The sequence below is a fragment of the Manihot esculenta genome, chromosome 5 (genome assembly GCF_001659605.2).
Source record: "Manihot esculenta cultivar AM560-2 chromosome 5, M.esculenta_v8, whole genome shotgun sequence".
Classification (NCBI taxonomy): domain Eukaryota; kingdom Viridiplantae; phylum Streptophyta; class Magnoliopsida; order Malpighiales; family Euphorbiaceae; genus Manihot; species Manihot esculenta.
In genome coordinates, this window is record NC_035165.2 from 30,302,853 (window position 1) to 30,329,968 (window position 27,116).

At 32.1% G+C, this 27,116-nt stretch overlaps 4 protein-coding genes across 6 annotated transcripts; 2 read left to right on the plus strand and 2 right to left on the minus strand.

Moving 5' to 3' along the window:
• The first annotated feature begins 549 nt into the window (after window positions 1–549).
• On the plus strand, window positions 550–4,143 carry LOC110615435 (CSC1-like protein RXW8). Its single transcript, XM_021757275.1, has 11 exons — window positions 550–830; window positions 906–1,052; window positions 1,243–1,306; window positions 1,490–1,699; window positions 1,964–2,140; window positions 2,266–2,564; window positions 2,659–2,935; window positions 3,045–3,323; window positions 3,436–3,669; window positions 3,754–3,916; window positions 4,031–4,143. Exons 1-11 carry the CDS (start codon window positions 550–552, stop codon window positions 4,141–4,143), a joined length of 2,244 nt encoding a protein of 747 aa, XP_021612967.1.
• A 2,749-nt stretch (window positions 4,144–6,892) lies between these two features.
• On the plus strand, window positions 6,893–9,622 carry LOC110615436. Its single transcript, XM_043956441.1, has 3 exons — window positions 6,893–7,185; window positions 7,268–7,345; window positions 7,475–9,622. Exons 1-3 carry the CDS (start codon window positions 7,102–7,104, stop codon window positions 9,620–9,622), a joined length of 2,310 nt encoding a protein of 769 aa, XP_043812376.1. The 5' UTR covers window positions 6,893–7,101.
• A 90-nt stretch (window positions 9,623–9,712) lies between these two features.
• LOC110614661 (branched-chain-amino-acid aminotransferase 2, chloroplastic) lies at window positions 9,713–12,533 on the minus strand. Of its 3 annotated transcripts, none has more exons than XM_021756270.2 (10): window positions 12,229–12,533; window positions 11,875–11,948; window positions 11,577–11,757; window positions 11,263–11,439; window positions 11,033–11,164; window positions 10,842–10,940; window positions 10,650–10,766; window positions 10,473–10,568; window positions 10,256–10,368; window positions 9,713–10,171 (listed from the first exon to the last, which is right to left on the minus strand). In XM_021756270.2, the coding sequence occupies exons 1-10, from the start codon at window positions 12,292–12,294 to the stop codon at window positions 10,036–10,038; spliced, it is 1,191 nt and encodes a 396-aa protein (XP_021611962.1). In that variant the 5' UTR covers window positions 12,295–12,533; the 3' UTR covers window positions 9,713–10,035. The 3 variants fall into 3 exon arrangements, with proteins under 3 accessions (XP_021611962.1, XP_021611963.1, XP_043812375.1); XM_021756271.2 differs by having other exon boundaries at window positions 9,713–10,147; window positions 12,229–12,510; XM_043956440.1 differs by lacking the exon at window positions 10,842–10,940 and having other exon boundaries at window positions 12,229–12,517.
• Window positions 12,534–22,431: 9,898 nt separating this feature from the next.
• On the minus strand, window positions 22,432–25,017 carry LOC110614665 (branched-chain-amino-acid aminotransferase 2, chloroplastic). Its single transcript, XM_021756275.2, has 10 exons — window positions 24,801–25,017; window positions 24,453–24,526; window positions 24,181–24,352; window positions 23,916–24,092; window positions 23,684–23,815; window positions 23,441–23,539; window positions 23,254–23,370; window positions 23,079–23,174; window positions 22,895–23,007; window positions 22,432–22,740 (listed from the first exon to the last, which is right to left on the minus strand). Exons 1-10 carry the CDS (start codon window positions 24,867–24,869, stop codon window positions 22,626–22,628), a joined length of 1,164 nt encoding a protein of 387 aa, XP_021611967.1. The 5' UTR covers window positions 24,870–25,017; the 3' UTR covers window positions 22,432–22,625.
• Window positions 25,018–27,116: the final 2,099 nt, after the last annotated feature.

Below are 27,116 nucleotides of genomic sequence, written 5' to 3' on the forward strand. Positions count from 1 at the left end.
ATTTTTTTTATTTCTTTTTCTGTTCTAAAATTTACAATTTCTCCTTCTCTTCTCTTTTTTGATTGTTGAAGTTTTCTGGGTTATTTACATTTTTAATTTTATTTCTATGGCTTTTGATTTTTTGTCTTTCTTTTTCTTCCAAAATTGACGATTCCTCCTTCCTTTCTCTTTATTTATTGGTTATTCATGTAAAGTTGATGAAATAACGTGTCAATGGTATATAAGCTATTGACACAATTTTAATTTTTAGTTTTTGTTCTTCCTTTTAAAATTTAATCCTCCATTCTTTACCTTTGATTTGTATTTTAATCTCTTTATCCTTTGCTAATTTCTTATACAGATTACAACGATTTTCATAGGTAGGGTTTCATAATCTTTTCATCCCTCCTTTTTTTTTGCAATAATATTAATTGGGTTTTATTTAAAAATGAATAATTTTTTAAAAAAATTATCAAGAAGGATGAAGTGATTAGAGTGGAGTTTTAGTTTTTCCTTTTTTTTGTTTTCATGTTTAAATTTTGTATTTTTTTTATTGCAGATAATTAAGTTATGGAATTTGGTGCATTTTTAACTTCAGCTGGGATTAATATAGGGTTATGCATGGTTCTTTTTTCTTTATATTCAATATTGAGAAAACAGCCAAGCAATAGAGTTGTGTATTTTGGGAGGAGATTAGCTTCAGTACGTATAAGAAATGATGATTTCTTCTTCATAGATAGATTTGTACCTTCTCCTAATTGGATAGTGAAAGCTTGGGAAACAACTGAAGAGGAAATAATAAAAATTGGTGGCCTTGATGCATTGGCTTTTCAAAGGATGCTCATTTTCAGGTGACTAAGTATTTTAATTGCAAGCTTAATTAGGTTAGAGATGCCCCGTATGGTTATTTACTCTTCCTTTTGTAGTATTCGAATTTTTGCCATTGCTGCAATTGTTTGTCTTCTTCTGGTGCTTCCAATGAATTATTATGGCAAAGAGATGCAGCACAAGCAGATCCCAGCTGAATCTTTGGATGTTTTTACAATAGGAAATGTCAAAGAAGGTTCCAAATGGTATATACTTTATTTTTTTTATTATTTATTAAATAATCTTCACTGAAAATGAGAAGATGAAAAAAAATATATTTATATATATATATTTTTCCTGATAGAACTTCAATTTCTGGTTCTCGAAAATTTTCTGTTTTACAAAATAAAATTCGATCATTAATTAATTGATATATTTTGTTTGGATCATTGACAGGCTTTGGGCACATTGTCTTTCTTTATATGTCATATCCTTTACAACCTGTATTCTCCTTTTCTTGGTAAGGATATAAACCACATATTTAGTCTTTAGTCTTTATTTTTTATTTTTTTTTAAAAAAAATAAAATTGAAAGTTGATAGAGTAAAATCTGAGACTTTTTAAATTTATTCAGATATATTTACTACCAGACTAAAACCGTAAATGTGAATGCAACCTTTAACCTGCAATATTTTTTTTTATAGGAGTATAAAAGCATTACTGAAATGAGACTAGCACATATAACGAAAGCTCCACTTAATCCAAGTCATTTTACAATTCTTGTTCGATCAATACCATGGACTCCACACGAATCATATAGTGATTCAGTGAAGAAATTCTTTACAAATTATTATGCATCCAGCTACTTGTCACACCAAATGGTCTATCAACGTGGCATTCTTCAGAAATTAATGGTGCACATCTCACTCTTTTACATCTATATCAACATAATATTTTTCAATTTATTGCTTTTTGGAGATATATATTAGGCTACATAATATTATAATTGCTATTAAAATCAGTTATTTAGTATAATAGAGTTGTGTTCGACACGTCATAAATTCGAATAAAAAATTATTTAAATCAGTTTTAATCGAGCTGTTATATGATTTTTAGATATTTTTAATTTTTTATAGTATATTTTATTTAAGAAATTTGGCAACTTTTTTTATTTGTAGTTGGATGCAGGGGAAATGTGCAAAATGATTATTCCTAATTCTATTAGCGGGAAAAGTTTAAGGCCTTATTGTGTTTGTGTAACGAATACAACTTCCTTTAAGATCCTTACTAGTGAACCAGAAATTGTGAAGGAACCCATCAGCTACGCTGATATTGATCTAGTTACAAGAGAAAATGTAAGATTCTTTCATCTATGTTATCGTCCTTTTCTCATTATTTTACAAAAAGATTTCGTAATAAATGGAAAAATTGAATTAATATGGAAAATACATTAACTGGAATTTTTCTTTTTTTAATACAGGAGTGTGCTGCTGCTTTTGTTTTCTTCAAGACTCGTTATACTGCTGTGGTTGCTGCACAGATGCTTCAATCTTCAAATCCTATGTTATGGGTAACAGAATTGGCTCCAGAGCCACATGATGTTTTCTGGTCAAATCTCTCTATATCGTACAGACAGCTTTGGTTGCGTAAGATAGCAACGTTATTGGCTGCTATAGTCTTCATGTTTTTGTTTCTTATTCCTGTCACATTTGTTCAAGGCTTGACTCAACTAGATAAGTTATCAAAAACATTTCCATTTTTGAGAGGACTCCTAAAAAAGTAAGTTAATCTTCTTATGCTGATTGTTTTATATGGAAAATAAAATATAGTTAGTTGGTGAAATCTAAAATATAGAAAATTATTTTGTATGCAGGGACTACATGAGACGTGTAATAACTGGGTACTTGCCAAGTGTCATTTTAATGCTGTTTCTATATACTGTTCCACCTATGATGATGTTATTCTCATCAATGGAAGGACATGTTTCTCGAAGTGAAAGGAAAAGGAGTGCTGGCTTAAAAATCTTATATTTCACAATTTGGAATGTTTTTTTCGTTAACGTTCTCTCAGGCTCTGTTATCCGTCAATTGAATGTCTTCACTAGTTTCAGGGACATACCAAAGGAACTTGCAAAAGCCATACCTAAGCAGGTAATATTTTTGTGATTATGAATATATTATTTTACGAGTAATTTTTTTCTAAACTCGGTCTATATTTTCAGGCAAAGTAAAAGTAATTTTTTTACTTTTATATTTACAGGCAAGCTTCTTCATGACTTATGTTTTAACATCAGGTTGGGCAAGTCTAGCTTGTGAAGTAATGCAGTTGTTTCCTTTTAGCTATAACATGTTCAAAAAATTCATATTAAGAATTCAAGAAGATTCGTCCGAGGATCTCATGTCCTTTCCTTACCATACAGAAGTTCCTAGGGTTTTAGTTTTTGGTCTTATTGGCTTCACCTGTGCGATCATGGCTCCCTTAATTTTGCCCTTTATGCTCGTTCACTTTTTCTTGGCTTATCTTGTCTACCGTAATCAGGTAATTTTCCACTTTCTTTGATTTCTCTTTTCATTTGTGTGCATGGCTTGGCTTGCCTTCATTGAATTAATTCGATTTTCTCACTTATTATTTTTTCACTTTCATCTTATAGATTCTCAATGTGTACATACCAAAATATGAAGGTGAAGGACGCTTTTGGCCTATTTTTCACAATACAACAATCTTTTCATTGGTGTTGTCACAAATTATAGCAATTGGAGTGTTTGGAATGAAAGAATCACCAATTGCATCAAGCTTCATGTTTCCACTAGTTATTTGCACTATTTTATTCAACGAGTATTGCAGGCACCGATTCTCCCCTATTTTCCAAAAGGATGCTGTGGAGGTAGTCATGGAAATTGAAAATTTCTTTTCTTCTTTCTCACTTTCTGTCTCTTCACTTTCTAAGTTTTTTTGTTTAATTGATTAGGTTCTTATAGATATGGATCGGCGTGACGAACAGTCAGGGAAAATGAATGAAATCTATCAACAGTTACATTCTGCATATTGTCAGATTCCAATAGCGACTCAAAATTTTTGTGAATCTGTACATAAGTGTAATACATTTAATGATATTGAGAGCATACAGTCAGGTTTGTTTTAAATTCTCATTCTATATGAAATTTTTTTACTCGTATCAAGGTGTAGAAACACTCAACCAATAGTAAGCAAAAGAAATGACTAATTTTTTCTCTTTCACTTTTCAGGATTAGAACACAGTGAAGTTAGTGAAGTTGGTGGAGTAAGCCAAGTTAGTGAAGGTAGTGAACCATGGGCTATTGTCAATCTTGAAAGAGAATCACCTATCATAAGAATTTAATTTATTCACTTTGTATGTAAACTAAAAATTTATTTCATGCATTAAACCATCATCTTTAGGATGAGGCTTCATATATATACATGTTCAAGTTCCATTGAAGACATAGTATTGGGATGTTTAACCCTTGAAAAGAAAATTCATCGTTATGTAAATAGGTATCAATTGAGGCTATCAACTTCTTTGAGTTGTTTTAGAGGGTGGGGATGCTTGTATTATATGTTATGTAATTGATGGAGGAAAAGCAATTTTAATTTTGTATTTTCACTTAACATTTTAATTTCAACATTATGATCATCACTATTAATGTAGAATGGGTCAGACCTTTCATTTTAATTATTTTTTCTTACTTTTTTAAAAGTTATTTAAGCCAGTTTAACCGGTTATTATAATTAGTATCAAAGCCATCTTAAGACATTGTAAAATGTTTTTGAAAAATATATTCAAAGCCGGCTATTATAATTAGTATCAAAGCCATTCTAAAATATTGCAAAATGTTTTGGAAAATGTATTCAGAAGTTATTTAGACCAATTTTAATACAAGATCTAAGTAAAATGCTATACCAGCTATCAAGTTAGATAGCTATAGCTTTTTTTATTGGTTGTTTAGCTTAGAGCAATTGAGAAGCAGTAACAATCCATTATCTTTTCATTCTCAACAATATTGTCTCTCTCCTTTCCTTCTGATAACAAATCGTTCATAGAATCAAAGTCTTTGGCCTAGTGACCTGTATACTAAGATCTAATGGAAGGAGTTGCTGAAGTAAGAATCAAAGCTCCAACCAAAATTGTAGCTGGAAGAAATAGCTAAGAACAGAAAAATTGATGGCATGGAATCAGCCAAATATAACATATTTTTTTATTTTAGTTCAAGAATTTTGTAGATAAAGTGCATGAGTGTCAATCTCACAAAAACTTATAAATTTATTTATTTTAAATAGCAAGTGAGAAAAAAAAAGAAAAAAAAATGAAATGAAAAGAGAAGATAAGAAAATTTCAATAGAGAATTTTGTTTAAAGAAAAATAAAGAGAAAAAATAATAAATAATGTTGAATAATAAAATGAAACAAAAAAAAAAATAATTATAAGAACTCAGTTAAAGATAATCAATGAGTTTATCAATTGATTATTGATTCTAAAAATAATTCATTTAATTTTTTATTATTTGGTTAAAGTGTTTAAACAAGCGAATTTCACTAATTTTTTTAATATTAAATTAATTTGTAAAGTGCTAAATTAATAATCACAGTAAGCGTGTAGTTTAATTAATTTATTGTATTAAAAAAATATAAAATTAAACTTGATTAATAATTACAAATGGATTATTTAAATCAAGTGATTCAATTTCTTAACATAAATAGATATATTAATAGCTATTTGTATTAGCCTGATTAAACAATTACATATTTAATTGAGTTAATTAGAAATATTGTCTAATTAGAATATTTAATAGATCTCTTGAATACCTAAAAAGATAATAATTGGTGTTTCTCCAAAAAAAAAAATGAAAATAGAAATAAAGGTGGTTCATTGCTCTGAAGGGACTGATCCCGAGCGTCAATCTCTATGTACACGCCCAACGGCTATCAAGGAAAGGTAGCAAACAAAGTTAAGAAGAGTAAAAATAAAAACATATTTAAGGAAAGCATATGACTTACCATGAGGAGCATCTCTCTCAGGCTCTCTCTTAGGTCCTCCCGAGACCGTGAACGGAAGGTGCTGTTTAGTAGAGCAGGCCAGATGGCTGGCGAGAGCAAGTAAGCGGGGATCAAAGACATCGAAGACCCCCCAAACATCTTCTCACGCAGCATCTTAGCCACAGAAGCCATCATAGACTCGGAAGTCACCTCGGCAACATTGAGGGACTTGTTGTCAGGGCCAGAAGATAGCAGCTCTGCAACCTTTTTTCCTTTATCAGCGGGGGGAGGTACGGTCTTAGCAGGATCTATGGCCCGAGCTTTTTTTGCAGCTCTAACTTTAGAAGTTGGCTTGGAGGTTCGCGCCCGCTTGCCGATGGTCCCTCCAATCACGACGGCGACTACAGTCTGAAGGGGTTGGATGTCCAGAGGAGCAATCTCAATACCTCCTTGGGGACCGCCTTCGGCGGATTTGCTGATGGCGATGGGCTCTTTAGAGGTATGCTTGGGGGCTGCCGAGGATTTGGCCGAGGTCGGCACCTTACTAAAAGCAGAAGCCTTTGAGGCTGCATAAAGAGAGCCCTCCGGCAACAAGTGTCAATGCCCGGGCGGAGGCAAAAGCAGGAGTCCAGCTTGCAGAAGCAGGGGAAATAACTTGGAAGATTTTGAGTTAAATTTATATCAATTTTAAAGTTTTGAATTAAATTGTAAAAATAGCTAAAAATTTTAAATTTTTTATATTAATAGTATTTATCTATGTGGTATATGGATATAATAAAATAATTCCAATCATCAAGCAAAGTACATTTTTTCCATTTTTTTAAATTTAAGTTTTAATTTAGAATATAATTGAAATAAATTTATAATTTTAAAATTTTACAAAATAATAAAAAATTTTAAAATTTTCAGGCAAATAATCTTATGAAATATGAGCAAAATTAATAAATTTAATTTATTAAATAATGTTAGTTATTATTAACTTGAAACTAAAAATGATCAATACTATATTGGAAAATATTATATTTATATTTAAAATAGTATAATATGGCACAATGAAAATATTAAAAACATATTTTTTCATATTATCAACATAGAATTAGCCAAAAAAAACCGCTCTTAGAGAATGTTAATAAATATAATGTTGCACTTGTTGCAAAAAAAAAAAAAAAAAATTATGGAGAATAGTTTAACGGCCAGGCCCAAGATTCAATCTTGAAATCTAACGGCTATAAACGAACCACTCTCCCTCAACTACACCAACTGCTGTCACTGCATTCAAACGCCGTGTACCCTCTTGCAGTGATCGATTACAGGAGAAACGGAAATGGAAGAAGACTTGGAGAAGGATCTGCTTGCCTTGAGAAAATTGTACGGCCTCCTTCAAACCACCGGAGATGTAACTCTAACGGTAACGTCAACCCATCTCATCAAATGACGCAAACTTGTCCATCTCATTTCTATATTCATTATCAAGATTGTTCTGTGAATAGATGGACGAGGGAATGCGACTTCTGTTGAAGAATCTGTTAGACTCTGCAAGAGACAACTTATTAAACACCAAATCCCAGGTTTTTTTTTCGTTCTTTCATTTGTCTAATGTATTATGCTTCTCTTCATGGAGTTTTCTTTCTGGGTATTATTCTCTGAGTTATAATTATGCTGCAAATTCACAGTTTTTGTTTCTGATGTGATCGCAGATCATAGCTTCAACACAATTGCACTCCATGCAGAAAGAGAACTCGACAAATTTCCAACCAAGTATATCACCAAATACATGCAAGGCTTCTACTCCTGCACTTCATTCAAATTTCTATATGCATGATTCAGGACAATTACATGACCAGTCCCTCGCTGAGAATTCGCCTGAGCCCTCGTCTTCGCCGGCAGTTTCAGAGCATTCTGGACACGGTATTTCCTCGCGTAGACCTCAAAACAGAAAGAAAATTTGCCGAGTTTGTCAGCGAACCAATCTCAAGCGGCAGAACTTAACTGACGCTTGCACAGATGAACTCTACTCAAATTTCCATATGCATGATTCAAGAAAATTATGTGAGCAATCATTTGCTGAGAATTCGGACTCTGGGTTTGCTATATCCTCACGTAAACCTCAAAACAGGAAAAAAGTCTGCCGATTTTGTCAGCGAAAGGATCTCAAGCAGCAGAACTCAACTAACACGCTCAAAGATGAACCGGGGTTGATTGGACACGCAATAGGATTTTCCGAGAAATTGGTGGAGCAAAAGAATAAGGGGCTAAAATCAAAGACCGGAAATGAAAAGCAAAGACAGAGAGGAAAGTCGGAAATGCCACAACTTTCAAGTCCAGCCAGTTGTTACTCGAGTTCTTGTAAGGGGATTCAGATTAAGAATCCAGAGGATACAGAAGGTGATTTCTCTAAACAAGTGTCTAACTCAATCAAACTTATTGAATCTAGAATTTCGACTTTGCGCCTTTCTCCTAGTTGTGTGAATCCAAAAAAAATTTTCGATCGTGTAGTGCAATCAAATGACGGAGCTATTACGAGTGGATTTAATCATAATGGTGAGTCTAGTAAAGAGGATTGGTGGGCTGAGCAGAAGGGAAAGCTTCAAACAATGGGGACTACTGATACTCGCGAACAAATGCGAATGAGCAATCGCAATGCCAAGGTTGACCAAGTGGTTGAGTCGCCATCCTCAGGCCACTGTCAGAACCTGAAGTACATTGCGCCGCTAGAAAGAGCCATGCCACTTAGTAATGTAGCAAATCAGGATAACGAATCTCCAATGTATCGGTATGTTCATGGGTTACGGATCCCTATGAGTGAAGATGGCCCCGAAAGTCACACTATGAGGATGAGGAAGAAGCTATCCAGACAGATAACCCAAGAAAATCCCCTTCATGATTCAATGACTCGTGTAAAGGAAGGCATTGGCAAGTTGGGGAGATCCAAATCATCTATGCAATCTAAGCTAGAGGCCTCCACAGCACACAGCAGTAATAAAAACCTGGTTCATCTACTTCACAAACCAACTCTGCTGGATTATGAGTCTCCAACTTCGCAAAATGATGATCGCCGGATGAGCAGGAAGAGAGGGATCAGCAAGAGGCCATTTGTGGGCCTGCAGAAACAAAAGACAGTTACATATGAACAAGAATCAGACCAGTCTGCCATGTCAAGCTATACATCTTCCTACAGCTGGACTAGTCTACCCAACACCGAAATAAGCACCAGCAGTAGTAACAAGTCAAGGAGCCTTGCAAATGTGACATCTGAAAGTAGTATAGAGGATAGTAACTCTTCCTCATGTGAAAGCTCAGCAAGTTACAAGGATGTAGATGGAGATCCACATAGGGATGGTCCTAGCAAAATGAACAGATCAAGTTCTAGCAAAGCAATTGGAAGGCTGAGGAGGTTCAAGCACAAGTTAGGACTCATATTTCATCACCATCATCATCACCACCACCACCATCATAAAGAGATTGACACTGACCGTGATGACAGTAACAGTAATCGCAAAGGGCAGGCACAGTCCAGATCAATGTGGAAGCATCTAAACACAATTTTTCACCACGAATCCAAACACAAGGTATATGAGAAAAAAGCCGACGGGAAATTGAGAAAATCAGCAGTCGGTAAGAATCAGGTTGGACAATTTCAGGCACTTGTGCATGGTACAATGAGGCATGTTAAGAATTCAAAGAAGCAAAAGCTGTCCGAGGATGCAATTAGGCATGGTCATGACAAGAGTTGGTGGGAAATGCTTCAGCGCAGCCATGGGGTAAAGCTGAACAATACAGGGCGTGCCAGGCTCCAATTTGTGAGTAAGAAACCACAGCTAAGAGCACCTAAGAAAATTACTTAGCATACTTATCTATAATGACTTGGGTATAAAAATATATGCATCAAGCACTTTGTTGAAGTATAAATATCCATCAGCTTATAACATTATATCTTGAAAAACTTTGAGATAAAGTTATTCCACTTGTGACCAGAGGTCATGAGTTCGAGCCATGGAAACAACCTCTCTCCAAAGCATAGATAACATTTAGATGGTAATCTACAAAGCTTTGTGTCATGCTAAATTTAATCTCTAATCTTTTTAGTTTATTATAGGCAATCCGTTATTACAAGTCTACCACATTGATAAATCATTGTATCATTGTCCTCAGATAAATATACACACAAAAAAAAAGCTATCTACAAGGTTTCAGAAGTGCACATTGCACTTGTACATTGTATTTTTTTCAATGCATTTGAGGATGCATAGTGGCCCTGTTAGATCTCAATGATCCAACCTTTCTTATCTTCAATGAGACCCCTTTTAATTCCTTCAAGAGTTGAGTACAGCTCCTGAGCCACAGATTCAACTCTGATTTTGTATTCAACTCTGTACATGCACAAGTTTTTTGCACTAGCTCAAGTTTAGTAATTGGCAATGTTACCTTCAAGCATTCAGGAGCTCATGCTCTATGAAAGTTATGTAAAGCTGACTTACCTTCTATCCTGATATTTGATACTGCCTACTGGAGCAACACCAACTGCAGTTCCGGTGCAAAAGACTTCATCAGCATCCATCAGTTCATCTACTGAAATAGCTCGTTCTTCAACCTGATTCAATTTAATAGAAATTCATAAAAAATGCCAAACATCAGCAAAATGTTGGGTCGGCTTGTTTTAGGTTTGTTAAGGCCTTGAGGGGCAAAACTAATCACCTGGTAGCCATGATCGTGGGCGATTTCAATCACACTCCTTCGAGTGACACCTTGCAGAATAGTCCCATTTGCAGCTGGAGTGCAAATTACATTACCCTGGAAAGATTAAAGGAACATCACATCAGTAAGTTTCAACACCTGAATAAAAATTTTATGTCAGAGAATTTATCCGGATACCTTAACAATGAAAATATTGCAAGACGAGACTTCTTCTAGATATCTTTTATTCACCGAGTCAAGGTACAGAACATCAGAAAATCCTCTACTTTTTGCTCTGGCTATGGCTTTCAGAACCTACAACAGCAAACAACAAAGTCTTAATTCCATATAGTTGCATTCATTACCACTGCGTTAAAGGCATTCGCTTACAGGTGCATAATTGGTGATGGACTTAACACCGCCAGCACCTCCGCGAGAGGCACGATGAAACTCCTCCTCAATGTATAGGTTCAAGGGTGCCGAGCCCTCCTGTATAATGCAGCATGAGGAACATATAAACCATTCTATTAAAAACCCAAACAGCAAGTAATCAAGGCTCGCCAGCAAAAAGAAAGACCCACCTTGAAATAGTTGCCAACAGGAGAAGCATAAGTGAGGAATGTGTATTCAGGTGCTGGAGCCAAACCCAATACAGGACCACTTCCCATTAGCAAAGGTCTAATATATAAAGTCCCTTTCCCTGGAGGAGGAACCTTTATGTGCATAAATTTTGCATAAACTGGTTAAAAAATGAAATGGGAGACTAATAAACTATGTAGGAAAACAAGTTAAACAGGAGGATATCTATTACCCAACGCTTGTTGGCGAGAGCAACTCCTTTCACTGCATCAACAAATTGATCAATGGAGGGGCAAGGCATGCATAATCTATCAGCACCCATCTTCATGCGGATGGCATTTTGATCTGGGCGAAAGAGAAGTAAACGACCATCTTCTTTTCTATATGCTTTTGTGCCTTCATACAACCCCTGAACCCCAGATCTTACATTAGTTGAAGAGATGAAATAACAAATTTTCCAGGTAATTATGCAGCAACAAAATAAGTTCCCAAGATCTTGAATAGTTTTTGAAAAGAACTCAAATGAACTTGCAAATTGCTGCTTGCCTGGCCATAATTCAGGACGCCTGCAGAAGGGCTCAATTCAATATTTCCATAGCGAGTGAGTTGTCCTTGTTCAAAACATCCATCTTTAGAACATCTCATTGTGAACATGTAATCAGTTGGCATGATACCAAATCCAAGATTATCCCAATCCACATTAGCGAACTCACCCTCACCATCAGCGCTACCATCCAAACACAAAGCAGAAACCCATAACCATGAGATAGAAAAACAAGGAAGGAATATTTCACAAGAGCAAAAAGAAGAACATGTGAATGGAGTGGCTGGTGTAAGTGGGTACCAGTAAGGCAATGGTTTGTCCACTTGTTGCAGAGAAGATGCAGCTTGTGACGAGTAGCAAAGGAAAGCTCCAAGCTGCAATCATACAGGGGAAAAAAAAATCATACAGAAACGCATAACCCATCAAATTTAACAACATGGGTCACCGGAAAATTAACAGGTAATGGTCGAATCTTGAGCACAACTCTGTTTCTATAGCGGCAAAATACAAAACGCCCAACCCATGAAATTAAACACAAATCAGTACGTAAAGAAACAGGGTTCAGAAGCATATCTGATAAATTTTACGTCTAACACAGAACTCAGATACGATCCCTTCTCAACATGATAGTATACAGAGATTCAGAAAACTAACCTGAGATAAAGAACCCAGACGTACAGATTGAACCAAATTGTGTAAGCTTGAACTGCTCTGAATCATGGTTTCTGCTGTTTGTATGTTATGTTTGGAAGAAGAGAAATCCAACGTGCGCAAAGTGAGAAACACTGGAGAGAAATGATTGGGAGAGATTTTGATGAAACAGGAGAGCAGGAAGCCAGAACTGTGAAGAAAGATAGAACCGAGGGAGGGAAAAAGAGACGATTTTGGAGGCGAAGAAGAAAAGCGTGGGCCAAAGATATAGACTTATTTGTATTTGCTACATCTGATTTGGATGCCACGCAGTTTCACCTAACTGACCATTCTTATTTATTTATTTTAATATGCTCACATGTTTCTAAATTAGTTTAGTGGTATTTTCTGATTTATTTCCATAATTAGTTATGGATATGCATTATATATTAAAATATTGGAGGAAAAAATTTAAATATCTACCTCGATTCACGTTCTGAATATAATAAAATTATTTTTTTTTAACTTATCATAGCTAAGTTTAATTTTAAAAAATTCCTTAATCAAAAATAAATATATGTTATGATATATAATGAATATATTAGATATCATAAATATTTATTATAAATAAAGTAAAATAGCATAAAAATTTATATAATTAAAAATATCAAGCCCTATAATTTGATGATTGTGAATTTATTAGAGTGAAAAATGATTGATTTAAATAAACTTTTCAAATATTTTTTTGAAAAATTTTAAAAAATACTTAACAACAACTATACAGATAAACAAAAGAAGTAATGAAAAGAAAAATAGAAATTAAAATAACAAGTTAATTTTATAAAACTTTTATTAAACAGTAATTTTAATTTACAAACACATATACCATATCAATAAGTAAAGGTTAAAAGTAAAAAGAGAAAGATGAAAAAATCAAATATATAAATTTTACAGTAATTTGATAAATTTAGTTTACGCTCGCTCAATATTTTTACTTGAGTTTTCACCTACTAAACCTCTTTAACCAGTAAAAAAATAATTTTTCAAACAAATAGTAAACTTTTCATGTATTTATGAATCTTTACACACATTTAATTCATACTCAAATTTTCACTTAAATTTTTATAGGTGTTTAGGACCTCTATCAAATAGATAGATACTTAATCAATTTTATATAGATTTTGATTAAAAAAAAGACACTCTCAACAACTTTTATTAAATATAACAGAAATACTGTTGGAAAGAATCTTCTGCCATGATTGTAAATCAATCAGTTGTTGGAAAGAATCTTTTGTCATGATTGTAAATCAGTCAGTGATCAAATCTTACCATATTTAGTATAGCACGATTCTAGGACATAATTGAGGGCTCAATCAAAGGTCTAATTGTTCATATCATGTACTATATAAACTCTGTAACTTACTATACAAGAGGTAAGAAAATAAAAACAGTTTTCTTCCTATAATCTCAAGATGGTATCAGAGCAGGTTTCGGTCTAAAAATATAGCCATCCTGCAATAATCCTTTACCAGATACCCTTCCTAACTTCTTTCTCTCACCGAAACAACAATGGCCGACCTCCCCAGCCCGGTTGACCAATCCCAGGCAATAATTGATCCAATAGCAGACCTGTCACAAAAACTATTCCAGTTAATTCAGAATAGCCAAGATGGAAATCAGAAATCAGTGAACCAATTCACTCTTAATTCAGCAAAGATGATGGAGATGTTTATCACGGCACTACAAGGAGCCGCGAAAGGAGGAGGCACGGGTGTCCCTTATGATCGGAAAGGAGGTATTTTAGGGTTAGAAAGGAGGGCAAATGACCTTTCTACCCCTGTCTCTTTAAATAAATCTAAATGTGCCTCTGCTTGTTTTAATTCTAACAAGGTACAAAATACTAGTGGGTGGATATTTGATTCAGGAGCCACAGACACTATGACTAATGATTCTTCAAATTTTGTTGTGTCAGCCCCACCCTCAAAATCCAATATTCTAAACGCTACCGGTGGCTCTTTTCCGGTCATTGGTGGTGGTACCGTTTCTATAACCCCCACTTTAAATGTCTCCAACAGCCTCTATGTACCTTCCTTATCTTGCAAATTACTCTCTGTCAGTCAGATCACCAAACAGTTAAATTGCAGAGTACTCATGTATCCTCATTTTTGTGTTTTGCAGGATATTCATACGGGCACGGTACTGGGCCGTGGTACTGAGAAAGATGGACTGTACTATGTGGAGGAGATCTCAAGTACTGGGTCAGCTCATTTAGCTCAAGGGTCCTCAACCCGACAGTTATGGCTCTGGCACCGGCGCTACGGCCATCCCTCAAGTGATTATCTTCGTACTTTGTTTCCTGAGTTTAAATCCATTGACATTCCAGTTTGTTCTTCATGCGTGCTTGCTAAGAGTCATAAGAGTACTTTTCATATATCTACAAATAAATCTGATACTCCCTTCTCAATAATACATTCTGATGTATGGGGGCCTGCCCCGGAAACTGTCTCCCCTGATTATAGATACTTTGTGACTTTTATTGATGATTGCACTCGTGTTACTTGGGTTTACCTGTTAAGACAAAAAAGTGAAGTGGCTGAGAAATTTTGTGATTTTTTCCGCATGATTAAAACCCAATTTCACAAGACCATTCAAGTTCTCCGATCTGACAATGGGGGGGAATTTGTCAATAACCATCTCCAAACCTTTTTCCGGGATAATGGGATCCTTCACCAAACTGCTTGTCCTTATACACCACAGCAAAATGGGATTGCTGAAAGGAAAAATCGACATATCCTTGAGACTGCCCGAGTCCTAATGTTTGAAGCCCAAGTTCCTCCTAAGTTTTGGTCTGAAGCAGTTGCCACATCCATTTACCTCATCAATCAACTTCCGTCTCGCGTCCTTAATTTCCAATCTCCCTTGCATACCTTGTCCTCTCATCACACCATCCCTTCCTTTCTCAACCTTCCACCTAAAATCTTTGGCTGTACAGTTTATGTTCACATTACCACTAAACTTGATCCATGTGCCCTTAAGTGTGTTTTTTTTGGTTATGGTGTCCATAAAAAGGGCTATCAGTGTTTTGACCCAATCTCTAAACGGCTCTTCACTACCATGGACTGCACTTTTCTGGAAGAGGAATATTTTTTTCCCTCGCCAACTAGCAGTGAGGGGGAGACAACGGCACAATCACCACCACTGCCAAATTGGCTTAGTTAGGAGGGGCCAGAACTTGATCATTCTTCTCTTCCTGAGTCTACACCAGAACTGGGAGACACTGACCATCTAGTACAGTCCTCGGTCTCAACGTCACAACCAGAACCTGACACCGTAGAATATCCTGAGGAACACACAACTGAGGTATGTGAATCTGAACTTTCCTCTGGTTCTAATAACCTTACTATTAAACCCATTTCCCTTGAGATTTCTGAAATAGGCCAATATGTCCTACCCCCTCGGAATAATAGAGGAATTCCACCCAGGAGATATGATCCAGAATTCGAGGCAGCCAGGTCCAGATACCCTGTGGCAAATGTTATCAGAGGAGAAAGACTATCACCTCAGTTGGTCAACCTACAGAAAAACATTTGCTCAGAATGGATACCAAAGGATGCCACAGAGGCCCAGAAGGACAAAAGATGGGTTGAGGCGATGGAGACCGAGATGGATGCCCTGGAGAAAAACAAGACCTGGGAAAAATGCTGGCTACCCAAGGGAAAACGACCAGTGGGATGCAAATGGGTGTTTACCATAAAGTATAAGTCAGACGGAACGGTGGACATATATAAAGCTAGACTTGTAGCAAAAGGATATACTCAGACTTATGGAGTTGACTATTCTGAAACGTTCTCTCCAGTAGCAAAAATTGATACAATACGGGTCCTATTCTCTCTAGCTGCAAACCTAGACTAGCCACTTCACCAATTTGATGTGAAAAATGCTTTCTTACATGGTGATCTGGAGGAGGAAGTATACATGGATGCTCCACCAGGGTTCATGAGTGGGTATAGAAGGGGCGAAGTGTGTCGATTGAGGCGAGCTTTGTATGGGTTGAAACAGTCACCCAGAGCATGGTTTGGGAGATTTACTCAAGCAATGAAGAAAAATGGATATCGACAGAGTAACTCCGATCACACTCTATTCTTGAAGAGGCAAGGAAGGAAGATCACGTGTTTGATTATATACGTGGATGACATGATTATAACTGGAGATGATGTGGACGAAATCAAACAATTGAGGGACAACTTATTCCAAGAATTTGAGATGAAAGACCTGGGGATGCTAAAATATTTTCTTGGAATCGAAGTTCTCAGATCAAACCAGGGAATTCTAATATCACAGAGAAAGTACATTCTTGATCTGTTAACTGAAACAGGAATGATAGATTGCAAACCAGTCGATACTCCGGTAATGGTCAATCACGAGTTGAGCAAGGACTCAAAAGAAGGACCCACAGACAGGGGGAGGTACCAGAGACTGGTAGGAAAACTGATTTATTTATCACACACCAGACCAGACGTGGCATATGCTGTGAGTTTGGTAAGTCAGTTCATGCATGATCCAAAACAAGACCATATGGAGGCAGCATTAAGAATCGTTCGATATCTGAAAGGAACAGCTGGGATGGGCATGTTGTTCAAAAAGAATGGTCATTTCAGTATCAGTGGATATACGGACGCAAGTTGGGCAGGAGATCTCTCTGACAGACGATCTACTTCAGGATACTTTACCTTTGTCGGAGGAAATTTGGTAACGTGGAAAAGTAAGAAACAGAAGGTGGTGGCACTGTCAAGTGCTGAAGCAGAATTCAGGGGAATAGCAAAAGGATTGGCAGAGCTCCTATGGATCAGAAAGTTGATGTTTGAGCTTGGATTTCCATCAAAGGATGCAGCTGAACTCCGTTGTGACAACAAGGCGGCAATAAGCATTTCTGAAAATCCAGTTCAGCATGATCGAACAAAACATGTTGAAATAGACCGACATTTCATCAAAGAAAAGTTGGACAGTGGTTTGATATCTTTACCGTTTGTTCGATCAGAGGATCAATGGGCGGACATCCTAACCAAAGCAGTAGCTGGACGAATATTCCATGAGGTTTTGGGCAAGTTGGGTATGCTAGATCCACATGAACCAACTTGAGGGGGAGTGTTGGAAAGAATCCTCTGCCATGATTGTAAATCAATCAGTTATTGGAAAGAATCCTCTGTCATGATTGTAAATCAGTCAGTGATCAAATCTTACCATATTTAGCATAGCACGATTCTAGGACATAATTGAGGGCTCAATCAAAGGTCTAATTGTTCATATCATGTACTATATAAACTCTGTAACTTACTATACAAGAGGTAAGAAAATAAAAACAGTTTTCTTCCTATAATCTCAAGAAATACTATTAAGACGAATGAGTAGATTTATCAATAAAAATCAAATATGAGAATGAAAAATTTGAATGCGAAAGTTACAAATGCTCTCTTATATTCAGTATTTTTATTATACATATATTAAGAGATTTAACCTCTTAAATAGATATTTAAAAAACTTTTCTTTTAGTTGTAAAAATAGGTCAACGATAATAATTTTAAAAAAGTAGCCGTTAAACCGTTTGGAAATTGCGACAGACTGAAATTAGTTATTTTCACAGTATGAAAATAGTTAATTAAAATAAGCATATACAGAAATTAAATATTTAAATTTAAACCGTTTCTAAAATTAAATATTTAATTTTATGACCGTTTAAAAAAATGACTTAAAATATTATCTTAGCTTTTCAAGAAATAAATGAGATCGATAATTTCATTATTAACCTATCAACTCATTCATTTTTTTACAATAAATTCTAAAGATATTTTTTTATACTTTTTTCTTTGATTTATTTTGTGTTACCATATGAATTTTCATTTTGTCTTATATATAGAAATTCATTAAATTTTAGTAATATCAAAATCAAACTCTTTCATAACTTATGAAATCAACAAAAAAATAAATATAATTTAAAAGAATAAAAAATTATAAACATAATTACATTTTATAAAACTCACCATTATACTTTTGTTTATCATTTTATCATGAATTTATTTTTTTTACAAATAAATCTATATTATATATAAAAATAAGAAAATAAAGAATAATTAAGAATTTTAAAATTGCTCATAATAATTTTACTTAATTAATATGAAAGATTAAATTTAATTGACTATTCAAACTTAATTTATTTTATTTTTTATATTTAAATTATTTTAGAGTTGATATGATTTAAAATTCTTAGTCCAATTTGTAATAAAATTCATTTCATTATTATTCTAAATAAAACTTTATTATAAATAAGCCCATTAAAAATTGATATTATAAAAATTAATGGTGCTTATAATAAAAAATAATAAAAATAATTTTAATAGTAGTAAATTCAATTATATTTTTATTATAATAACAGTAATTTAAATATTTTGTTCTATTTATACTTAAATTCTATTTTATTATTATTCTAACTAAAAATTTATTATAATAAATAAGGTGAAAAAATAGATTCTCACCAATTTTCAATATAACGAAGAAAATATGAAAAATAATTATTTTAATTTATTTTAATTTTTTTTATAAAATTTATTAAAATAAAAAATTAAAATAAACATATTTTTTATTTTTTTAAAATAGAAAATATTTTTTAGAAAATAAGCCTGTTTTCTACGACTAAATATATGCTCAGAGATTTAGAACGTTTTTTCTTTTACATCTCTAGAAGATATCATCGTGGCATGCAATTCGTAGCTTACGTCTAAATCCAAAGATTATCCCGATCCACGTCAGCAGAGTCATCCGCAGTGGAGTTGCATGGCTGCCACTCCAAATGCTCCAATGAAAATTTTCCATTTTCTGAATAAAAAATAAATTCTTTGGAACTTATCTTGTTACGGACTATACCTGCACATAGAGATAAGCATTGTAAAAAATTATTTTCGGATTCAGCTTTATTCCTTTTTGTAAACTTTTTTTTTTTTAAGTTTTAATATTAAAAAAAAATTATTAAAAATTACATACACCCACATAGATATAAGCATTATATTTTAAAATAATAATTAAATAAATTTGGTAAGTTTTTTATAATAAAACTTTTCCAAATGGATAAGCATGCAATTTACGAACAATTATTTAAGGGTAGTCATATATTTTTTAATATTAAAATGTGATTTTAAAATTTTTAAAAGTGAAAAATAATTTTCAAAAAATCTTTAAACCACAGTTAATATGAAATTAAAATTTTCAATTAGAATGATTTATCGTAATATTATTTTAATTATTTATATTTTAATTAGCGAATTTATTAAATATGTAATTTCATATAAATGAATATTTAAAATTTAAAGAAACGTGATGGAATAATTCCGACAAACAATCTTGGGTAAAGACCAGAAGAACCCACGTAAGCTTCAACTCCGGCTGTTCATAATTTCTGAAGCTGATAACCAAAATCACCTGACGGATAAGATAGGGTTTACGCTTCCCAATACAGCAATTTCATTTATGAAATTTCATAATGTGCCCCATATTCCATCCAAAAAAACAAAATAGAAGTATTGATTCACGTTTAATAGAATTAAATGAAGTGATTAGGATAATTTTTTTATTAGAAAATATATTAAAAATACATTTTTACAGTATAATTAAAAAATTTCAATAATTTTCATGTACATGTCATTTAATTTTTGTTGCTCACTTTACAAGAAATTATATAATAAATTAATTAAGCTATGTTAAAATATAGAGATATTGAAATTTTTTTTTAAATATTTATGGTATTTTTCAATTAAATTAAATTTAAATAGTTAATAATAAATTATAATATAGTTTTTAAAATTTATATTATTGATAAAATATATAATTTTTTAATTTAAATTTTATATTAAAATTAAATATACCTTATATATGTAAAAAGAAATTAATAAAAGAAAATATGAATAAAAATTATAGGATAAAGGAGGAGGTATTACATTTGAAATAATAAAAAAATTTAATTAATTTTATAAACTAAAGATTTCTAAATTTTATAAACTACATTCCTAATAGAAATACAGAAAAAAAATTAAACATAAAATTATAACTTTAATTTCACAAAAATTAAAAAAATTGAAAATAAAAGCGGTATGACTAATTTTAATTTTGTAAATATTAAACAAATTAAAATTAAAAAGTTAAATTATTTCTGCATATTATTTTAATTTTTTTTAAAAATATGACTAATTTTAATTTTGGAGAATTAAAAAATTATTATATCTAAAATAATTACATAAAGTTAAAATAATATGTTTGTAAAATATATTGTAGGGGCACAAATATAGTTAATTTTATTTTTTAAAAAAATTAAATAAATAAAAATAAAAAATAAAATAATTAAATTGAAATATTACATTTCTAATAATAACAAAATATAAAATAATTTCATTAATATTATATTTAAACCAATAAAAAAATTAAAAATAATTTTTTCAAATTAATAAACTATGTTTAAACTATTTTAATAAAATTATAAAAGAATTTCTAATAATAAAAGCTCGTTTAAAAAAAACCACCTCATCTTAGTTTGCTGTAAAAGGTCTTCTAAATAAAATATAAAAAGTTCAGAAAGATGAAATTTTTAAAATTTTAAGCTTATCCAAATAATTATATATTAAAAATAAAAAATATCATTTTTATTTTTTTCTAATGCTATGCTCTCAAACAATTACTTCAGAAATGTTATCTTTGATATCATTCTTTTTTCTTTTTTTTTTTTAATTTGATGTGATTTATTTTATAAGAAAAAAATTTAAATAAATTCTTAAAAAATCGTATAAGATGTTTATAATTTTAAGTTAAAAAGAATTTAATTTTTTTATTTTAAATAAAAAATTATTAAAAAAATTAACTGAATTAAATTTTTTTATAAAATTTTTTATTCCAAAAGAGGGTTTATGCTAGGCTTTCACAAATTATCCAGCAAATCCCAAGGTAAATGTAACAATTACATATAGTATCAAAACATAAGATATTTTACAATAATTTGACATTATATATTTTTTTACATGAATCCTTAACCCTTAAATTTTCTAATATTCAATTTATAATAAAATGTTTTAGAGTAATTTTGTATTAAATATTTTTTAATTATTTTATAGTAATTTTATATTAAATGATATTATATAATATCCTCTTAAAATAAATTATGAAATATTATCATAAAATAATGTATTAAAAAATTGATAAGTAAAAAAAGCGGTTTCGTCATAAAAAAAAAGATTCGGACACTTTAACACTCGGATTAACGTTAAGATTCGTTTCTGATTGACAAAATCTTTATACAAAATTACTGTTATTAGATATAATCCAACATATCACTTATAATCGCGGAATCACCAATCTATTAGTTGGCGATATTTATTATCATGCAGTTGACCAGATCATCATAGGATTTTTAAAAAATATTATATTTATCTTTATTTTTTACAATATAAAAAAAAAATAATTACAGTGGTAAAAATACACTATCTCTAATATTATTAAAGTTCTAAATAGTCAATTACATTTTCTATTATTTTAAATATTAACTTGAGTGTTGGAATGATTGCTGTGAATACCCATCACCGCCTTCGATTTTTTCTCTCAGTTCTAACTAATCACAACACATTCCCGTTCAGACCACGTCATTAATTTAATTTCAACAATATCATTTTAACACCAACCGATAATTTTCGATTTACATCAAAATATTTTATAGCAATTTCATTTTAAATATCAAGTATTTTGGCAAATTAAATTTTTCATATTTTATAATAATATTGTATTAAATATTTTTCTATCATATTTAAATAAATAATTTAATTTAAATATTTTTTCATACATATGCTAATTATAATATATTTAATAAAAAATTAAATAAATTTTATAAAATTAATTAATTTATTTATATTAAAATTATTTATTTAACATAATTGATAATATAAAACCACAATAAAATGTCTTAATATAAATTAGATATTAAAAAATTTAGGGAAGTGAAGTTTCGGAGTTTATATAATAAATAAAATATTTAATTTAAAATAACTATAAAATATTCTAATATGAATTAGTGTTTAAAGAATTTAATAATTAAGAGTTTAAAGTTAATTAAAATTAATTGATCAACTATTAAGTTTTCTTAAAGATTAGTTAGTAATTTTTCCACATAAATACATAAAACTTTTATGCTGGACCTGAATTCAATACTTTGTACGTTGTCTTCATTTTTTCAGCTTCTTTTCTTTGTAAGATTACAAGCAGGTGAAGAGTCAAAAGAATATTGTCTAGGCCACATCACACATCATTGTAAAAAATAAATTGACATCAACGATATTCAATTGAAATTTTTTTTGTATTTATTGACAATGCATGTGTTGTTTCATTAAACTAGTTCAATGTATCTCCACAGTCCAGCCTTTCTTATCCTCAATCAAACCCATCTGAATTCCAATAAGAGTTGAGTGCAGCTTCCGAGACACAGAATGAGCACCTGTTCTATATTCGATTCTGCATGAATGATGAAAGATTTTGATTTATTAAGACAAGTTAAAAATAAGAAGGGAAACAACTTATTGCTTGTTTGTCTTTGTTGTCAGGATTTTCTCTTTAAAATTAAGGTCTTATAGGTGGATGTTAAGATAGAGAGTAGTGTCTTAATTACCTTTTATCTTGATATGTAATACTGCCAACAGAAGCAACGACTACAGCACTTCCAGTGCAAAAGACTTCATCCACGTTTGCCAATTCATCCACCGAAATTACACGTTCCTCAACCTGAAACATAGAAAAAAAATTCAAAATGTATTCATGTGGGGGTTTGGGGTTTAAGGGTATACGGTGGTCACCTCATAGCCAAGATCTTGAGCAATTTCTATGATGCTTTTTCGAGTGATCCCAGGAAGAATAGTACCCATTGTAGCAGGAGTTGATATAACATTACCCTGATAAGATTGAAAAATGAATACACGAAGCTAGTTATAAAATTCAGATTCTTGAACAGAAGACAGTTTAATCTAATACCTTCACGATGAAAATGTTGCAAGAAGAGACTTCCTCTAGATACTTCTTATTCACAGAGTCCAGGTACAGAACATCAGAAAATCCCCTGTTCTTTGCTCTGGTTATTGCTTTTAAAACCTGCAAATTCCAGGCATGAATATGCTATTAAATGAGAATAAGATCTTCAGAGGAGGCAGGAGTTTCTTACCGGAGCATAATTGCTAATTGTTTTCACTCCTCCAGCTCCGCCGCGAGAAGCGCGGTGGTACTCATCCTCAACATGTAAATTCAAAGGTGCCAGGCCCTCCTGTTTATGAAATGACAGCAACCAAATGAACCCTTCAATTTCAAGCAAATGCTAAGTTGTTTAAGAAGGGACCCAAGATATTGGACCACTTGTTTGTGTCTTTCGTACAATTATTCCTCGAACAAGAATAAAAAAAGCACCCACCTTGAAGTAGTTGCCGACAGGGGAAGCATATACGAGGAATGTGTATTCAGGCGCTGGTGCCAATCCCAATACAGGACCACTGCCCATTAGCAATGGCCTAATATATAATGACCCTTTCCCTGGAGGAGGAACCTGCTCACAAGAAACCATATAGTTATGGCAGAAAGTAAACAATTTTCTCAATTGGGTCATCATTATTTTTACCACTAATTTAAAAAATAAAAAGAATCACCCATCGCTTGTTGGCAACGGCAGTTTGTTTCACTGCGTCGACGAATTGATCGATGGAAGGAGAAGGCATGCACATTCTATCAGCACCAATCTTCATTCTGATGGCATTTTGATCGGGACGAAATAGAAGAAGGCCACCATCTTGCTTTCTATATGCTTTTGTGCCTTCAAAGAGTCCCTAAACCAGATTTACAAGTAAACAATCTCAGGAACATCCATGTTTTAGAAAATTGAATATATTAAAACTGAGATCAAACGCATCTTGCCTGGCCATAATTTAAGACTCCTGCAGAAGGGCTCAGCTCAATGTTTCCGTAGCGACTTAGTTGTCCTTTTTCAAACTTGCCATCCTTGGAACATTTCACCATGTACATGAAATCAGTTGGCAGGAGACGGAATCCAAGATTATCCCAATCCAGATCAGCATAGTTATCGTCACTGAATCACCAACAGTTCCACGAAGTTTCAAGGAATCGAGCCAAATATCTAAAAAATACAAAATAAAGAAGCAGAGCAGTGGCTTGGAGGAAAATTATACCTGTAAGTTGATGGTTCGCAAGCTTGTTGCAGAGAAGATGCAGCCCGAGATGCATAATTACAGTAAGCTCCAACCTGGAAACAGACAAGATAAAGGGTATGAGTTAAAGACTATGAATCATGGTATAAAGATTCCAGGTTGAAATCTCAGTAGATAAGTAGTCAGAATCGAATTTAAAACAGAATTTGGGCCAATCAGGACCCTCGATTTCTCAGCCATGTCTTAAAACTATTAGTTTTTGTACTGGTCGGCAATATAGAATGCAAGAAAATGTTAAATATTGTGATGCTTGTGCAAGACAATAAAATCTTAAAATAATAATAAGGTGTGTAAGCTTCCAAGACTAACCTTTGATTGAAAAGAAGCAAGTCCCAGAGACTGAAACAAACCTCGAAAACCTGCTCTTGTTTGAATCATGGTCGTTTCTTTTTTGTTCCTATCCAAGAATTGAATATGTTATACTAATAATTTCAATGGCGAGAAGTGTTTGTGTGGCAGAGGAGGACAGAGACTGATACAGAGTATCAAGAATTTCTATAGCGAGAAGTGTCTGTGTGGCGAGAAGTGTTTTTGTCAATTTATTTAAGTTAGATTTTTTAATATTTAAAATATTAAAAAATTTTAGTTAATAAAAAATATTTTTCATAGAAAAAATATTTTTTAAATTCAAATTATTTTTTAAAAATAAACAGAGTTTTAAATGCTTTTTTTTTCATATTTTATATATAATTTTCAATATAAGATCAGAATTCCACGCCAGCCCATTGAGTAATGATTTATCTTTAGGCATGGAGTGTTGTCCAAATGATAGAGTTTTATCTTGGGGCTGCAAGACAGCAATACAATACTTAAAACATGTTGAATGTTAGAAGATTATGTGTCGTTTTATATTCAACAAAAGCATGTTTGCTTTTATTATCATATTTAGCATAAATGAAATATTTTAACTAAAAATAATGTTGTACATGACATGCCCATTCCTCTTGCACGTGGCCTTTTTTTTCTTTTTCAAAATTAGGAAATGATCAAATCATTTACACAAAGTTAACGTGATAAGTTCAAAAGAATTTGAGATTAGCTTAAATGCCAGCCAATTAGGATCAAACAAGATAGGATAGACAGAGAGATGCCACCTTCCAAGGACTCTTGATTTTTAATTTCTAGTACATTATTTAATTTTAATTTTTAAACAAAATTTAATTTTTAAATTTCATTAAATTTAATAAAAATTAATTTTAATTATAATCAATTCTATTAAATTAAATTCTAAAAAATTTAAAAATTAAAATTGAACTAACTAACCTATTTTATCTATTACCAACGTTCAATAAGAAAGTACAAGTAGAAGAAAGTAAAAGAAGTAAACAATTGGATAACTAAGAACTATTGAATAAAATAAAATAAAATAAAACAAATATTTTTGTCTTCAATAATTACAACCTCAATTTGTGGTGCCTAACATTGTTAAAAGCAAGTGGGGAAGGCACCCAAGAGCAGTCCATCTCAGTTTGATGGTACTGATGGACTGCTCAAGATTCCAACTTGGAAACGGAACCTAAGTTGGAGATAGATACATCCCAAGGCTTGGGTACTTGAACCAACCCCAACTCTTAAGTTGGGAAATAGGCGTGGCTCCATTAATTGATTAAGTTTCCGGAATTGACACAGCTGTTGCTGTCTCCCATTTCTTGTCTTACATAAAAAGTGAAAAAGTTTAGCTGTCCAAGCTGTCAGGAATTTACACGTTCTTTTTTTCCTCGAAGATGTTGTGTTACAAGTGTTTGACAGGGTCATCATGCCCCCTTCATTGGTGTGAGTTTTCGTGAATAGTGACAATAACCCTTATCAGAAAAGTCTTTATGGTATTCAACGGAGGCAAACAAATAAACACAGCATAAAAAAATATTAAATTTTATTTTTTAATTTAAATTTATTTATAAATTATTATTAAAATATTAAACAAAAATTATTATTAGTGAGAATTTTAAAACGTGTACTACACTTTATTTAATTTTTTAATCGATTAAAAACTTAAAATCAATTTTAAAATCTAAATACGAAAGTTGGCAAGGTTAATGGGATATAGAAGGATTAATGGAATATAAAATAGACTGATAAAACTATGTTAACGGTTTTAATCAATAATATTTAATTAATATGAAATTTAAAAAATAAAATATTAAAAAATAAAATTTTTTATTAAATTTTTAAAAAATTAAAAAAATATTTCAAATAATTAAAAAAAACTATTTATAATAGTAAAATTTTAATATAAAAAATTATAAAAAAAGCTTAAAAAATTAATTAAAATGTAAAATTGATCATCTAAATGATAAAATTTTCACTTTGAACTTTATGACAGATCTGCGGCCTTTGTTACACTTTTAAAAGATGTGTGTCTCAAATTTCTCTTTTCGAAAAATTATTGTGAACCTCCAATAGATGTCAGCAGTATAAATTAAGTCTGCTCTAAGTCTGGTATAAAATCCAAAATTAATTGTTTCGCATCGTTCCCTTCAACTTATAAATAACTCGACCTCGAGTTGTCATCAACAAGATAATATTGAAATAGTTCCGCCATATTAAACGTTTTGAAAATTTTCATATAATTTGGGAGGTCAAGAATATAGATATTGCCATTCATCTTCTGAATAATCCGAAATG